Source organism: Emydura macquarii, unplaced genomic scaffold (genome assembly GCF_026122565.2).
Source record: "Emydura macquarii macquarii isolate MOO-44397 ecotype Brisbane River unplaced genomic scaffold, CSIRO-AGI_Emac_v2 contig_2897, whole genome shotgun sequence".
NCBI lineage: Eukaryota > Metazoa > Chordata > Testudines > Chelidae > Emydura > Emydura macquarii.
The window spans coordinates 32,698,197-32,712,408 of NW_027133034.1; the positions used below are offsets into that span (position 1 = coordinate 32,698,197).

Sequence of the window (14,212 nt, forward strand, 5' to 3'; positions counted from 1 at the left end):
CTTTGTTATAAGCCCAGATTTTCAGCTCATCTCTATCTTCAATAACACAGCAATGCACCTCAAAGTTTCACATGCCGCATCTCATGTCATGGTAGAATGTTTCTGGAGTATGTACATTTTAGCCATCATACATCTTGTGAGCTATTCTAGAATTTACTTTAAAACACAATTTTAATGTAGCCTACCTCAGGCAGGAGCTACCTACCTTAAGTAGTTTGAGAATTTCACGTGTAGGCTATTTGAGTGTTTGGATAGGTTTTGGTTTGGTTTTTTTTTTTTAATTTTCTTATTTTGGACTAATGGAAATTGTACAAATTTGTTTCTATGGAAGTTGTTTTCTTACTTTTGATTTGCCCAGATGTTGTACTAATTTTTCCTTTTCATATTTGAGTGACTTCACTCCCTGATCTTGCAGTTTGTTGCATGAGGACAGCCTGTGTGCCCACATGGAGCCCCCTGGAAGTCAATGGAGCTCTGCATGGGTGCAGCAGGGCACTCTCATGCAATGAATTGCCAACTAGGGGGGCTACATGTTTTCCTTTTCACAGTTCAGATGACTGCTTTTAACGATGATATATACATGACTGCCTACAATTCTTATACAAAATCGTATTTTTAAATGTTTTATTTTAGCTTCTTTGCACTGGGATGAGCAAGAAAGCAGGTAAATATACTGAAAGTCAGATATTATCAATTCAAGAAAAAACAGAATAGACATGACCTTAGCCATTGCCTCTTTTATTGAGGAGCGCATCAAAATTTTTATACCAGAGCTTTGGTTGACTGGAATGATATGCACACTTACTTTTAATAGTGTTTTTAAAACACAGTAAACATGATGTGTACATTCAAATGTGTGCAAGACAAACATTGTCTATATCACATGGTTACATATAGAAAACAAAATGTTTGAAATATACAGCTGTAAACCCTTTGTTTTTGGTATCATTTATTTAGTCAGCACTTAGGACTATTTTCTAAAAGCCATTTGACATGTGACCTATTTAAAGATTTGTACAGACTCTGTGACATGATCAGTGTAACTGTAGTTACACTGAGAATTGGTGGATAAGGAAAGCAAGGCTCTTATGCTTAAACATTTATTTGATGCTAAATCTCTTGCAATTTAACCTGGAAAACTCTAACCTGCAGTTTATGAAGTCATTATTAATAATCAGTTGAACTTTTGAACTTTCAAACGTGGACACTGACATTTTGAATACATTTTAGAATTCTACATGCCACAGATGAAAGCACAAGAAGTGCTGAACGTGGATGATTACTCTACAAAATCTGACTACTTAAAAGCATAATCTGAGTAGCTAAAGCTTCTCATAGCTCTAATAGAGTCTTCAATAGTCTTTAATGAGAGCTGTTGACAACAGCTGAGATTAGAGTGACAATGGTATGAACATTACAGAACATGCTGAAGCTTAAATATTCAGATAAACTTTGAAACATTAAACATTTAGTTCTGGTAGCACTGCAGTTTCTCTTTAATACGAAAAGGTGGTAGGAAGCACCACCTACAGATGGGATATTTACAGTTTCTAGAGTAATTTACTACAAGACCAACTATAATTGTGTCTTAAAAACCCTGTTTTTTATTGTGGCCTTTTTATAAGTAACTTTTTTTAAACAAACCAATGTAGCAAATAAAGGCATCTTTTCAGTAAACAAAGGAATTTCTTAGGATAAGAAAATATATAAACAGAAATCTTTTCTGCAGGAGGATATACAGACATATCCTATACAATGGCGTATATTAAACAAAATGAAAAGTATATTCAAATATTACAGGTCTGATGTAAACATACAAAAAGCAAGGAGATTCAAAGTGAAAATACACCAGCCTTAATTCACCCCATTATGCCTAGTTACTGCAGCATATATGGTATTAAATTCAAACACAAGAAGCACTTGTTTAACTCAAAAAGCCAAGTGTTTTCTTTGGAAATGTATTCAAATAAAAATGCTCCTAGCCGAGATAAGGTGTCAAATTTCAGCCCAGGAAAGCAATTCACAGCCACATTATAAACCCCCTGAAAACAGGAGTTTATAATGACAACAACTACAGTGGCACTATGAGAGCCACTATCATACATACCACTGGGTCAGGATATTTTTCTTTTTGTTTTTGCTTAGTATACATGTACAGTAAACAGACAGTGAAAAAGCTGGTACGCAGCTTTTTCATTAAAGTTGTGCAATTTATTAAACTGCTGAGTAAACCTTTGCCTTAAATATTTTAGAAAATGAAAAGAGACATTTCAGCTTAATATATACAAAGTGGGCACTATTTAAGAGTATTTAAATTTATATACAGATAAGTGCATCAAAACAGAGAGACATCAATGGCTTTGGAGAGTTGAGTCAAGATTTAGTTTGCTTTTCTACCATTAAAAATGCACATTGAGGACTGTTTTCAAAGGAAGATGCTTCCAGTTTTGTCAAAGTGCTTCATTTCTTCTCAACAAGGGTTTCATCACCAAATTTTACATGAAGCTAGATTCTTTAGGACATGGTGTAGCGTCAGACATGCCACTGGAGGGTCCACGGGTAGCTGCAGAGAAGCAAAAAAACCCCACACTGGTAAGATTGTATGCCAAAAGAAAGGTCAATGTTAAAAGTTACATCCATCTTGCTGTAAACTGAACTGAAGTTAAGCTAATTAAGTCACTTTAGAGATGTTTAGACAAAGTTAGACCTACTTTGAAACTGTTACAATCTGTTAGCAATTCACTCTTGAAATTCAATTTTCTGCCACAGATGAAAAAATAATCCACCAATAGCAACTGTTTGTGGAACCCTCCAACATCTGCTTTTACAGAAGTCAGACAACCAGAAGAGAGAACACATTTTAACAAATTAAATAGATCCGACCTGGCTGAAAGCCACAGAAATAACTGTCTGTCTAATGAAGAGGTAGGAAGTTGGTAGCAAAAAACATTTTCCAGCTTCTCAGAGTTGTGGTACAAATAAAGGAGAGATTATTTTAAAAATTGTGCTTGACAGCATTTTAAAACAGATTTACATATACAGTACACTTAAGCCAAACAACTAAAAAATGTGTTCCAGCAAATTTATAGTATAAACTGAAGATAGATCAGGCAGTTTGTCTGGTATTTTTAGGAGGAGGAAAGGAAAATGATTGCCAAATACTTCAATGCTATTGTAAATTACTGTAGTAAAAGGTTGAAGTCTCTCATATGGTTATAGTCAAACAAATAACCATTCTTGGATTCATGAACCCGTGCACAGTCTTTGTCAGAAATCTCCCCAAAAGCTCAAACACTGGACCCAATAGGGGAGTTATATGGTATCCCTAGGCTCCAGTGCTCCAACAATCAGTTTCTTTCAAACAGGAAGCAACAACAACAGACCCCAAACAGACAATTAAAAAGGACAGAAGACAAATTTAAATATCCCTTATATCTATGGGGAAGATAAATGGTTGACTCAGAAAAAAAAAATCTCATTGCAACAGGAAGCAAAAACCCAAAAAACACCTATGATGAAGAACAAACATAAGCCATCTTGAAAGGATAAGACAGTTACCTCCCAAAAATATATTTCTGGGAGGTACACTGTTATAACAGACATCAAAAAGATGCAACACCAAAATATTAAATAAGAGCAGAGAAGTCTGAGAATCCTTCAAACAGAAGATTTTGTAACAGATAGGTCAAATCTAAAGAACAGCATTTTGTAAATGGACGTAGAGAAGATAACACCACATATTTATAGAATTTAGTTGTAAATTGGATCAGTCACTAGAATCTGAACCTTACAGTACAAGATTATCCTTATTAGAACAATGCTTCACTCTGAAGAAACTCAAGGACACAGGAAAGGAGCAACTGAAAAAGAGCTCTCATTAGTTTAATTTGGATTATATTAACATCCTATAACAATGTATCAAGTGTCTCATGTACTTGATAAACAGCTGCAAAGAATTATCATGATTCAAAAATAGTTTCATTGGTAGTTTTATTTCTGTTTGCATGTACCTCTCCAAAGCTATTAATGCATCTAAATTTCAGCTGTTTAAGAACACAGAGAGAAACACTTAATTTGATCAATATCAGTTGCTGAAATCTTCTCAAGTCTAGCCCATCAAAACCAAAATCTAGAGCCTATGGGCTACTAGGAGCAGTGGAACACTATTCAGATCTCACCTGCCTGGGTAGAACGATCCTTTTCTCTCTGCTGACTTATTTAACAACACCCGGTGGCTTGTTTGCATAAGGACCATCATCAGAGATACTAGATTTCTAAAGAGCCATAGAACATTCAAACTGCCTTCATCACCAAAACATTTGTGTGTTGCTGCTTTCTTTTCACAGAGTCCAACTGCCTTGAGTCTAAGAAATCTGGAAGTCTAGTCCTAAGTGCCGAATGACTGCCACAAAGTCACCTGAATAAATATTTTTGTAATTCCAGGGTACATTGCATCTATATTCTGTGGAGGCCTCAGTTCACCCATTTTACTGAAGTGTTATTTGTAAAGTAACTGTGCAATGCTATCATGAATCTATTTTGTGACTATCGGAATGATTCGAAGTACAAGGATAGAGCAGCTATTTCATAACATTTCATAACATTCTTGAAGAAATAGATTTAAGAAAAAAAAAAGAGTTAGCTGTTTTGACTTTGCAACAGAAGGTACTTACATAAGGCTGATTTCTCTATTGCTAACCTCTCCGGCAAGGCTGCAAGTGGTGTTGGTTGGATTTTTGCAGGGGTGTATGTATTTAAAGAGCTTTTTCTTCCAGACTGTGGATTCAAATATGCTGAAGAAGCTGAAGGGGAAAAAAATGCTTTTTTTTAACCATGATGAACAAAACGTTTGCCAAATATTTGCACATTACCAAAATGACAAAATAGTCACAAATTCCATACTTATGGAAGCTGGAATCCAGCCATGGATTTTGGGTCTTTGGTCTTTATCATGGATTCATAGTCCGGGGAGGGGGGGGGGGGAGGGGGGGAGGAGTCTGCCTGATCCACCTTAAGAAGCAACACAAGAGCTTCACACTGCCAGGAATGATAATAAGGTTAGTGAACAGTGATTGCTGCTTTGCCAGAAGTGCTCCTTACTTCTGACAGGACATGGAATGCTGCTAAGACTGGTATTTTGTTTGCTCTACCTAATCTGAGACGACTAATTAATGAGCATACAATGGTGCAAACAAACGTATTTGGCAGCTGCTAGAAAATATCATAAGCGGACAAATAAAATGGTCCACATATAAATGAATTCCCACCCAGGAGAGGATAAGATGGGAGAAAATGTTTTTTTCCACTTACAAAAGCCTTCATGCTCCATCCTGTCAGTAACAAGTGCACTGAATCTTCCCAGGTACCAAAACTCATTACCAATAAAAACCAATCCCACACCACTGGAAAGCCCTTCCCCTTTGCAATTATCTAGGACTCCTTCCTCCTTCCAACTGCCAAACACTCCCTTAAAAAACAGAGCAACATGACCCACTTCCTTTCCAACAGTTAACCGCTTAATCCTTTGAGGTCTCAAACTCTAGATAGCCTAAATAATTGTAGTTTGGAATGTTGGGAGGAAATCTAGAGGGTTTACTATCTACATCTCTCTTGTTTTTCTATTGCATCCTGAAAATTAACATCTCATTTTAAAGGGACACTATCCGCTTGAAAGCTACTGTTTTCCCTAGATGTAGTATACCTGTTGGTGAGTCTCCCTGTACATTTGTCATTTTACAATCATTTTCCTATTTTAAAAAAATGTTTCTCCCCATGTTTATGTACAAAAGATCCATAAAACAAGATGGGCAATTGACTACACTGGATAAACAATTAAACTCACTATTCATAAAGTGCTGTCAAGGTAAAAATACTAGAAAGAGGAAAACATCTCTAATCTTTTTTGTTATACTATATCAAAGAATAGCAAGTACAAATTTTCATACAAATATAATTTCTTTATATGTCCCTCAGAAGTTTGCATTTCCTCTTTCACCGCATGCAAAAGTACAACAATCACTGTGAAAACCACTTTGTGTTGCAAGTCTAGCACTGCAGAAAACAGTTTGAAAAGAAGCAGCAACAGACACACAGTGGAAGCCAATCATACCCAGCACATTCACATCAACAAGTTCTATTCAGGGCCATTTAAACATTAACATGCAGCATAGGGAATCTTTTATAAAAAATACAATTAAATGAAAAGATATTGTGCTATGGAACATTCAGACTCAATAATTAAGAAGATACAGGAAATATAGACGTTACAGTTCCAGAAGCAATATTAGCTCAGCCAGATTGCACATGTCATTCTATTCCTGTATTTCTGGTTAATTATGTAGCTTAAGGATGGTTTCCCATGAAATATACAGCACAAAACACACAAGATGTGCAACAAAAGCGTTTGGTTTAGTTAACATTGCATTAACAGATGTCCTGTAAAAAATTACAACCAAAGTAAAAGTGTAGTGTCAACCACAGAAATTACTGCATATTTGACACTAGTAAAATTGAGTTTTCACTACATTCCTGGGTTACAATAATGTGAGTGGGGAAGAGTGATCTCACTAAAATGAGAGAATAGTTAATTGGTTCAAATATGATAATGTTCCGAAGTTTGCCATATTCCAAAGAAACCGATGACCACATAGTGAAAAGTATGTCAAACACATTAAGAGTAGATTAAAATTTTGGTAAAGCATAGAATCATAGAAATGTAGGGCTGGAAGGAACCTAAGTAGGTCATCTAGCCCAGTCCTCTGAACTGAGGCAGAACTAATAGTATTATCTAGCCTATCCCTGACAGGTGTTTGTTTACCCTTTTCGTAAAAATCTCCAATGATGGAGATTCCACACCCCCCCTAGATAATTTGTTCTAGTGCTTAACTACCCTCACAGTTAAAAAGTTTTTTCTAATGCCTAACCTAAATCTCCCTTGCTGCAATTTACACCCATTACTTCTTCTCCTGTCCTCCATGACTAAGGAGAACAATTTCTCACCCTCCTCTTTTAACAACCTTTTATGTACTTGAAGACTGTTATGACCCCCTCAGTCTTCTCTTTTCAAAACTAAACAAACCCATTTTTTTCAATTGTTCCTCGAAGGTCATGGTTTCTAGATCTTTAACCATTTTAATTGCTCTTCTCTGGACTTTTTACAATTTGACCACATCTTTCCCTAAGTGTGGTGCCCAGAACTGGACACACTACTCCAGTTAAGGCCTTATCCATGCTGAGTGGAAGAATTACTTCTCATGTCTTGTTTACAACACTCCTGCTAATATATCCCAGAATGATGTTCACTATTTTTACAACAGTATTACATTGACTCATATTTAGTTTGTGATCCCCTACCCCCAGATCCTTTTCTGCCATACTCCTTCCAAGACAGTCATTTCTCATTTGGTATTTGTGCATTTGATTATTCCTTCCTAAATGTAGGACTTTGTATTTATTCTTACTGAATTTCATCCTATTTATTTCAGACCATTTCTCCAGTTTGTCAAGATAATTTGAATACTAATCCTGTCCATCCACAAGCCTTGTTACCCTGCTAGAGTGACATGATTTGTTCTTGACAAATCCATCTTGATTATTACTTATCACTATTTTCTTCTAGGTGCTTACAAAGTGATTGATTGATTATTAGCACCATTATCTTTCCAAGTATCAAAGTTAAGATGACTGATTCAGAATTCCCTGGATCGTCCTTATTCCCATTTTTATAGATAGGTACTATTTGCCTTTTTCTGGTCCTCTGGGATCTCTCTTGTCTTCCACGAGTTCTTAAAGAGACATTTATGGCTCAGAGATCTCTTAAGCCAGTTCCGTAAGTATTCTAGGACATATTTAATCAGGACTTGCGGTCTTGAAGACATCTGACATGGCTAAGTAATTCTTAGTTTATTCTTTCCCTATTTTAGACTGATATCATCCTGCATTTACACTGATATTTGCTATGGTAGTCGCCCAATCACTGATAATCTTTTTGATCTGTTCATTTTGATAAATGGCCTGTGGATCAACTATGACCAATAGTGTTTATGGTTTACAGTAAAAAATAATTAATTACAACAAAAAGCAGTAGACATCTCCGGTAGGTTGTCACTTGAAGTAGCAGAAATGGAGGCAAGAAATTCATCCACCTGCTTTAAAGACAGGGAGTTGTGCAGGGTTTCTAGAGGGCAGATGGAAGGCACCATGGAATACAGTTCAAAACCTACAAAAAGAAAAGAGAGAGAAGGTTCCAGGCTTTAGAAATAAGACCAGATTGGAACTATTGTACTGACAGGAAACACTGCATAAAAATGAGCATAAAGTACATGTCTAATATCAACACATGCAAACATACGATATCCCTGACATCATGACATAAAATGTTATGCAATATGGAGTTAGAACAAGGTATGTCAGATTCCACCATATACTAAGCTCAAGATAGTGTATATTACATACTTCAAAACCCATGTACATATATTCAGTGTACACAGATACAAAGTACGTCTTTGCTCTCGTCTTTGCTCAAAACTTGAAGTGTAACTACTGCACAGGACAAACTTATTAAATCATTAAAAAGGCAGGAAATATTACTATTTTTCCTACTTGCTCTCATGCCAGCCATAAAAATATACAGGTTTCCATCTTAGGGTCCACCCAGACCACTACCAACACTTTTGTACCTTGAGACTATATTTTAATTTAACAACATACATTTGCACCTACTTTTACTAAAACATTGATTTATATCATTGGAAATTTCACAACTTAAAACAGTGAACTATACCACGTCAAAATTGAAGAAAGAATGGTTACTTACCTTGTAACTGTTGTTTCTTTGAGATTTGTTGCTGCTCATGTCCATTCTGATTTAGGTGTGTATGCGCGCCACATGCACCGGTGCTGGAAGTTTTTCCCCTAGTGGTACCAACAGGGCCGGCTCTAGAGCCTTCTGCAGTGGCGCATGTATGCACTCGTATATAGGGCACTGCCAGCCCCACTCCCCTCCACTTCCTTCTTGCCAGAACTCCAACAGAGGGGATGGAGGGTAGGTTGTGGAATGGACATGAGCAAAACATCCTGAAGAACAACAGTTATGAGGTAAGTAACCGTTCTTTCTTCTTTGAGTGCTTACTCATGTCTATTCTAATTTAGGTGGATCACCAGTTCTGTTCTCAGGAAGTGGGCAGGAGTTCATGGCCATGAAGATTGCAGTACTGCTCTGCCAAATCCCGCATCATCCCTAGCTTGCTGCGTGATGGCATAGTGGGATGTGAAGGTATGTATGGATGACCATGTAGCAGCCCGACAAATATCCTGAATAGGCACATGCGCCAGGAAAGCCACTGAAGACACCTGGGCTGTTGTGGAATGGGCTGACAGGGACGCTGGAGGCGCGACTCCAACTTGTTCGTAACAGGTGAGTTTGCAGGCTGTAATCCAGGATGATATTTGCTTCAAGACGACCAGTTTGCCTTCATCCTGTCAGCAATCCCTACCAAGAGTTGCATGGAGTGGCAGAATGGTCTGGTCCTATCGATGTAGAAGGCTAGAGTCCTCCTTACATTGAGTGAGTGAAGGTGCCTCTCTTCACTAAAGCTGTGAGGCTTAGGACAGAATACCGGCAGGATGTCCGGATTAATATGAAAGTGGGCAACGACTTTCGGGAGGAACACAGCATGAGGGTGGAGCTGGACCTTGTCCTTGAACTCCGTATAAGGCGGCTCCGAGGTCAGGGCGTTAATCTCTGACACCCTGTGTGCAGAAGTGATTGCTACTAGAAAAGTCACCTTCCAGGACAAGTGTGTGAGCGAGCAGGAGGCCAGCGGTTCAAAAGGTGGAGCAATGAGCCGGGGCAGGACAAGGTTCAGGTCCCACTGGGGAACTGGCTCTCTAATCTGAGGGAAAAGCCTTTCCAGCTCTTTAAGTAATCTAGTTATCAGCTCGTGGGAGAAAACTGATCTGTCCTGTATCGGTGGTGAAACGCCGATATTGCTGCCATATGAACTTTTACCGACAAAAAGCTAAGCCTTCCTGCTTTAAATGAAGCAAATAGTTCAGGATCACCTGTATAGGAGACTTCAGAGGCGATACACTCTGACAAGCTACTCAGTAGATGAAGCGCTTCCACTTTGCTAGTTAAGATGCCTTGGTGGAAGGCTTTCTACTTTTTAACAGCACTCTCTGGACCTGGGTCGAACAGTGGCGCTCTTCCCTGGTTGAAGCTGTCAGATGCAGGGAGGCTAGGTCCGGGTGAAGTAACCAACCCATTTCCTGGGAAATGAGGTCTGGGCGCAGCGGTAGAGACCAAGATTGAGCCACCGAGAGCTCCAACAGCATCCCAAACCAGTGCTGGTGAGGCCACTCTGGGACTATAAGAACAACTTGTGCTTGGTCTCTCTTGACTTTCACCAGAACCCTGTGCACGAGAGGTATCAGGGAAAACGCATACTTGAGATCTCTCAACCATGGAAGAAGGAAAGCATCCAACAGGGAGCCTTCCTCCGACCCCAGGAGAGAGTAGAAGCGGACACATTTCCTGTTTTTCCTGGTGGCAAACAGGTTCACCCAGGGAGCTCCCCATTTTTGGAAGATGCAGTCGGCCACTTCCTAGGGGAGTGACTACTTGTGGTGAGAGCAAAAGGACCTGCTCAAACAATCTACTAGGGTATTCTTCAGCCCCAGCAGATGGACCGCTTCGAAGAGGATGTTGTGCTCCACACAGAAGCCCCAGAGACGTATGGCTTCCCAACACAGGGTTGAGGATCTGGCTCCCCTTGCTTGTTGATATAGTACATCGCTGCTTCGTTGTCCGTGAGACACCTTGCAGGCCAGTCGGATGGCCCTGAGCTCCTTGACGTTTATGTGAACAATTAACTACTCCCTGGTCTGTGGACCTTGAGTCCTGAGGGCATCAAGGTGGGCTTCCCACCCCACATCCAAGGCATCCGAGACCAGGGACAGCTTCGGTCTCGGGGCCATGAAGGGTATTCCTGCTAGCACCTGACAAGGGTTCATCCACCATGACAGAGAGGTAAGAGAGTGTGTGTGCGCGCGCGCGCGCGCGGGGGAATTGTGAGAACCCTGTCCAGAAAGTGTTTTGCCAGGGAATATGCCACAGCCAGCCACATTTGGAGCGGCCGCAAATGCAGCCTCGTGTGGCGGACCACGTAGGTACAAGCCACCATATGTCCCAGGAGGCTGAGGCATACCCTTGCTGTGGTAATCAGGTGGTCCAGTAGACTGGATATAAGCTCCATCATAGCCTGGAATCTGGTGTTGGGCAGCAGTGCTGTTCATTTATTAACAGGCCCAACGACTGACACGTCTCTCACAATTCGTATATCGCGACGGATCTGTTCCATTGAACGGCCTCTGATGAGCCAATCATCCAGGTAAGGGAACACCTGCACTCCCCTGCGCCTGAGGTGGGCCGCTACTACTGCCATACATTTGGTAAAATGCAGGGGGAAGAAGGGGACAGTAGAAAGGCCAAACGGCAGGACCGCAAATTGGTAATGTCGTGTGCCCACTTTAAACCACAGGAACCTCCTGTGGCCCGAGAAGATAGCAATATAAAAATAAGCATCCTTTAAATCAAGAGCGGCGAACTGGATCCAGAGAAGGAATGATGGCTGCTAGGGAGACCATGCGAAACTTTAGTTTTTGGAGGAACTTGTTTAGGGCCCTTAAATCTAGTATGGGTCTCAAGCCTCCCTTTGCCTTGGGATCAGGAAATACCATGAGTAGAATCCTTTGCTCCTCAGATTCTGAGGAAACTCCTCCACTGCACCTATCTGCAAGACGGCTTGTACCTCCTGGACGAGGAGTTGCTCGTGTAGCCAAAAGCCACTGTGTTCAACATCCAACAGTCCAACATAATGGCCATCCAGGCTGGGAGAAAAGAGGCAAGGTGACATGAGAATGGATGGGAAACTGGATCTTGGGCATAAACTGGTCAGTTGCCGCCCCTGAGCGCACCTTCAAAAGCCTCTCTTTCTGCCCGAGGAATGGTGGCTCGGGCCTGGTTTTGAGGTAGATGCCGGTGAATTGCCCCGGCGATGTTTGTAGCCTGTTTCTCTTTCTATAAGGCTCCTCTGTGGACTGGCCTCCGAAGCGCTGCTGCTATGAGGGCCTGAAGTGTCTCCTTGATGAGGATGGGGTATAAAGGCCAAACAAATGCAACGTAGCCCTAAAGTACTTCAGACCGTGCAGCCTGGAGTCGGTCTGGTCTGCGAACAGAGCGGTGCCATAAAATGGAAGGTCCTGGATGGACTGCTGGACTTCCGTTGAGAGACCAGACGACTGGAGCCACGAAGCCCTCCTCATAGTCACCGCGGAGGCCATTGCCCATGCTGCCACGTCCACCGCATCTGAAGCCGTCTGCAGGGAGATCCTGGCCATAGTCTTCCCTCCTCCAGGATGGCCTCAAACTCTTGTTTAGAGGACTGGGGGAAGAAGTCCGTAAATTTCTCGAGTGATTGCCAGATGTTAAAATGATATTGCCCCAGCAATGCCTGCTGGTTAGGTACCCTTAGCTTTAGGCTTGCTATCAAATACATTTTCCAGCTGAATAAGTCTATTTTCTTTGCCTCTTTATTCTTTGGAGCGGACTCATTTGCCCCTGCCTGTTGCACTTGTTAGCCACCGCAACCACCAGCAAGACCGGAGATGGGTGTGTGTATAGATATTCAAAAACGCTTAGCGGGCACATAAGTACTTTTTCTCTGCCCGTTTGGAAGTGGAGGGCATAGATGCCAGGGTTTACCACAAAGCCTTAGCTAGTTTCATTACTCCCTCATGCACCGGGAGGGCCTGGAAGGGGCTGCGGACACCAAGATACCAAAGAGCTCATCCACGGGTTCTTTAAACTCCTCTATCTTAAGGCCCAGGTTAGCTGCTACCCCTTCCAGTAGGCCTTGATATGACCGATAATCGTCCAGTAGGGCAGCATGCTGGCTCGTCTGGGGAGGACGAGGAGAAGGTCGGTAGCTAGGGAGCTGCTGGTGCCTCTTCCCTAGTCAGGATGGTCACTGACAGACTTCCCGACAGTGACTCTCCATGCTCCAAATTGACGTCTAAGGCAGGTGCCACGGCGGGATCTTTTGAAGAGCGTGGCACTGAATTTCCCATAGATGAGAGTGGGCAGGGCACTGTGGAATGGAGGAACCCACGGGGGTTCCAGTATTGCCAAGGTCCAGTCCATTGTCCTTGAGGCCATCTCCCCATTTCAGGTGGCATGTGGAAGACTGAGGGGGGCTTTGCAGCCTGACCCTTCGTGGGGATAATAACTTCCTCCCCCGAATCCGAGGAGGTATATCCTGGTGACCGCAGGGGCACTGACGTTGCCTGCTTCTCCACGTCTGAGTTCCAGCATTGGGAAGCGGTGTCCGGAGCCGGAGCTTTGGCCACGTCTGGAATGCAATTTGTCTTTTGGCTTCCTGTAAGGACTTAAGCGGTGCTGGGGCTCCAGTGACCTGTTGCATGCCACTGATTTATGATGCCGCAGGCTCGACGAACTTTGGGGCTCCAAAGATCGGTGCTGACGTTCCGGGGAGCAGTACCTAGTGCCCGGCAACCATCAGCCTGAACCTAATCTATCCTGGCGCAGTTCCAGTGACTGGTGCTGTGAACCCAAAGAGCACCTCGAGGTCAGCGAACGGCAATCAGCTGACGAGGGACGAGGATTCTATGCAGATGTTGGCGTCCCTTTTAATGAACCCCCGGCCAGGGTGTCCACTCCTCAGTGTGTAGGCCTACCCTCTCTCAAGGTGTAGGTGGCACTGGTGGGGCCAACAGGTCCTTCATTGCCTGGAACGCCTCAGGTGTGGAAGGGACCAACAGGCGGCGCGGGCCTCTGCACTCCCTGGAGTTGGCAGCGGCGTGGGTGCTGGGCTCGATGCCTGTCTGGGCAGAGACCCTTTCCAAGCTGACTCCAGCTTCCCTGAAGTTTTCTTAGCCAGCTTCAGTGCCGGCAAGCACTTCCTCTCCGAGTGTGCCTTCTTTTGGCGCTTCTTTGGCACCGGGGACATCAAGTGGTGCCAGGTTGACTCTGATACCAGAGGAGCGCTTTTTATCTCGGCTCCGACGCCGGTCTGAGCACCGCCTTCATCAGAAGGGCCTTAAGTCTTATGTCCTGGTCCTTCTTGGTTCTCAGGTGAAAGCTCCTACAGATCTTACACTTCAAGGAGAGGTGAGCTTCTCCCAAGAACTTTAA

At 42.3% G+C, this 14,212-nt stretch overlaps 1 protein-coding gene across 12 annotated transcripts in view; it reads right to left on the minus strand.

Moving 5' to 3' along the window:
- Positions 1 to 717: 717 nt before the first annotated feature.
- PPIP5K2 (diphosphoinositol pentakisphosphate kinase 2) overlaps positions 718 to 14,212 on the minus strand; it is an 87,795-nt gene continuing 74,300 nt past the window's right edge. For 10 of the 12 annotated variants that reach the window (XM_067569048.1, XM_067569045.1, XM_067569041.1 and 7 more), the window contains 3 exons: positions 8,072 to 8,218; positions 4,674 to 4,802; positions 718 to 2,563 (listed from right to left, as the gene is read on the minus strand). In XM_067569048.1, the coding sequence (XP_067425149.1) occupies positions 2,496 to 2,563; positions 4,674 to 4,802; positions 8,072 to 8,218 (344 nt within the window). In that variant the 3' untranslated portion in view covers positions 718 to 2,495. The remainder of the gene's footprint in view (positions 2,564 to 4,673; positions 4,803 to 8,071; positions 8,219 to 14,212) is intronic. The other 2 variants (XR_010923971.1, XR_010923970.1) reach the window with 1 other exon arrangement.